The sequence below is a fragment of the Pygoscelis adeliae genome, unplaced genomic scaffold (assembly GCF_000699105.1).
Source record: "Pygoscelis adeliae isolate BGI_AS28 unplaced genomic scaffold, ASM69910v1 Scaffold436, whole genome shotgun sequence".
Classification (NCBI taxonomy): domain Eukaryota; kingdom Metazoa; phylum Chordata; class Aves; order Sphenisciformes; family Spheniscidae; genus Pygoscelis; species Pygoscelis adeliae.
This window is the reverse complement of record NW_008825051.1, coordinates 53,790-55,805: the sequence shown is the minus strand read 5'-3', so window position 1 is coordinate 55,805 and position 2,016 is coordinate 53,790. Positions and strand designations below refer to the sequence as shown.

Here is a 2,016-nt window from a genome sequence, read left to right as displayed (position 1 = left end):
CAATGCCGGCATCCCTGCCGGGGGGAGCGAGACCTGGGTCTGGATACGTCAGCTTTGGGGCTCGTCCGGGAGAGGCAGGAGGGGGTGTTATGAGAAGAGAGGATGCTCAGGGACTGGTTTTCAGGGGCACGTGAGGATGTCGGACCAAGGCCACGACGTGCGCTGTCCCCACCGCTGGCTGGGGACGCCTGGGCTGCTGGAGAAACCAAAGACAGAAACATTTATTCCTTGTTCTCATCGCTGCTGCTCCTTGCTGGCATTTCAGGCGACTGAGCCACAATTCAGACCACAGCCTAGCTGTCCCCCTCTGCTCAGGAAGGCCTCCAGGCCCCGGTATCACTGCGGGAGCTGCCTCTGAGCACCACATCCCCACAGAGATGGCAAAATATAAGGTAAAAAATAAATATAAATTAAAAAAAACAAATGCCAGATTCCAGCTGGACCTGCCCCAGGACAGGGAGGATGCTATCCTGCATCTTCTTGACATCCACAACTTTTTTTGGCATATTTGGGGAGCGCAAAGCCCAGCCGGAGGAGATGCTCTCCCCAGCTCCTTGCAGAGCCACCCCACAGACACACAGGTCCCCGCGGTGTTTGGAGCCCTGCTACATCCCGGCCTGAGGCTCTGCCTGTGCCCTGGCAGAGGATGGGCAGCAGACGGGGCATCGCGCAAGAGGAATGTGCTATTTATATACTGGTGTTTTAGAAGACTTGCACGGAGTCCCTGACCTCCCTGCCTCGCCGCCGTTCCTCAGACATTCCTGGGCTGCTTGCTGGAGCTTTTTAATGAAGCAACCAACCTTGGGAGGGAGGTACCCCCCAGGGGGCTGATGGCATCTGCCAAATTGCAAAGAACCCAAGGGACGCCATGCCAAGGATGCCGGGCGCCCAGCTCCTGCCCAGGAACCTCCACGCCTTTATTTTGCTCAGCAGACCCAGCACCCAGGCAGCTTTCAGAGGAGATGGGGCACGTCCAGGTGCCTGGGCAAGATGTAACCTTCGTGAGTGAGCCAGAAGGACAGCCGCTGTGAGCACCCAGGGCTCAAGTCTGGTCTCATGAATGCAGTCTCTAGATTTCTTTAAAAAGCCTCAGACAAAAGCAGAAGCCCGTCCCCATGTGCAATTACATCTTCTCTTGCTTTCAAGGAGCACCCACAGGTCAGCAGCTCCACCGACCCGGCCAGAGAGGAACCCCAAACCCTGTCTGCCGGCGAGAAGCCCCGGCTGACGTGCATCTGCCTTTGGAGGTGGGAGGGGAGGGCAGGATCCGTCCCCGGGTGCCAGAGCCTCAAGCAACAAGGGGGGATGCTTGGAGACCTTTTGCCAGGCAGGAGACACATGGCTGCTGGAGATCAGACTCGGAGCCACCTCCTCTTCCCCCATGGGGTCAGGGACACCTGCCAGGGGTTTCCTACCCCTCCCTGGGCTTTTGCCTGGGCTGGAGCATCGCTCGCACCCAGGAGCGGGAGGACAACAGCCTGGCATGTCCTGCTTGAGGCTTCACTGGTCCCACGAGCTCCTGCCAGCCCTGGCATCAAGCACAGGCATCCACAAGACCTGCAGCCAAAAGCCAGCCTTGCCCCTGCTCGTTGCATGGGTTGGGAAAGAAAACCATCCCAGGGAGCCCCACATGCAGCACGGACGGTGCACAGTGCCGGGGGATGGGCTGGACCAGTGGCACGGGGACTACATTCCACCCCGGCAGGGTGGAATGGGGAGAGGGGATGTGCCCGGGCTTTGGGGAGGACATCGGTCCGTGCTCACTGGGCACAGGGATGGAGCTCCCCGCCGGCTCCAGGCTCCTCGCGCGGAGCCGGACTCTTACCTTGCGGTGGAGCAGCTGGGCCTGTGGCCCTCCGTTGCCTTCGATCTCATAGCGGACGCTGTTGAAGAGAGCTACGCCGTACTGCTCCTTGTAGCACCGGCAAAACTCCCCCAGCACCTTCCCCGTCTTCTCTGCAATGGGAGAGCACAGCCGCGTTAGGCAGGGGCTGGATTCAGGGGTCTCCTCTCTGC

General features: G+C 59.9%; 1 protein-coding gene across 1 annotated transcript in view; it reads right to left on the bottom strand.

Annotated features, from left to right (window-relative positions):
- FAM129B (family with sequence similarity 129, member B) overlaps nucleotides 1–2,016 on the bottom strand; it is a 45,993-nt gene that overhangs the window by 12,612 nt on the left and 31,365 nt on the right. The window contains exon 3 of the mRNA XM_009326376.1: nucleotides 1,826–2,012. Within this exon, the coding sequence (XP_009324651.1) occupies nucleotides 1,826–2,012 (187 nt within the window). The remainder of the gene's footprint in view (nucleotides 1–1,825; nucleotides 2,013–2,016) is intronic.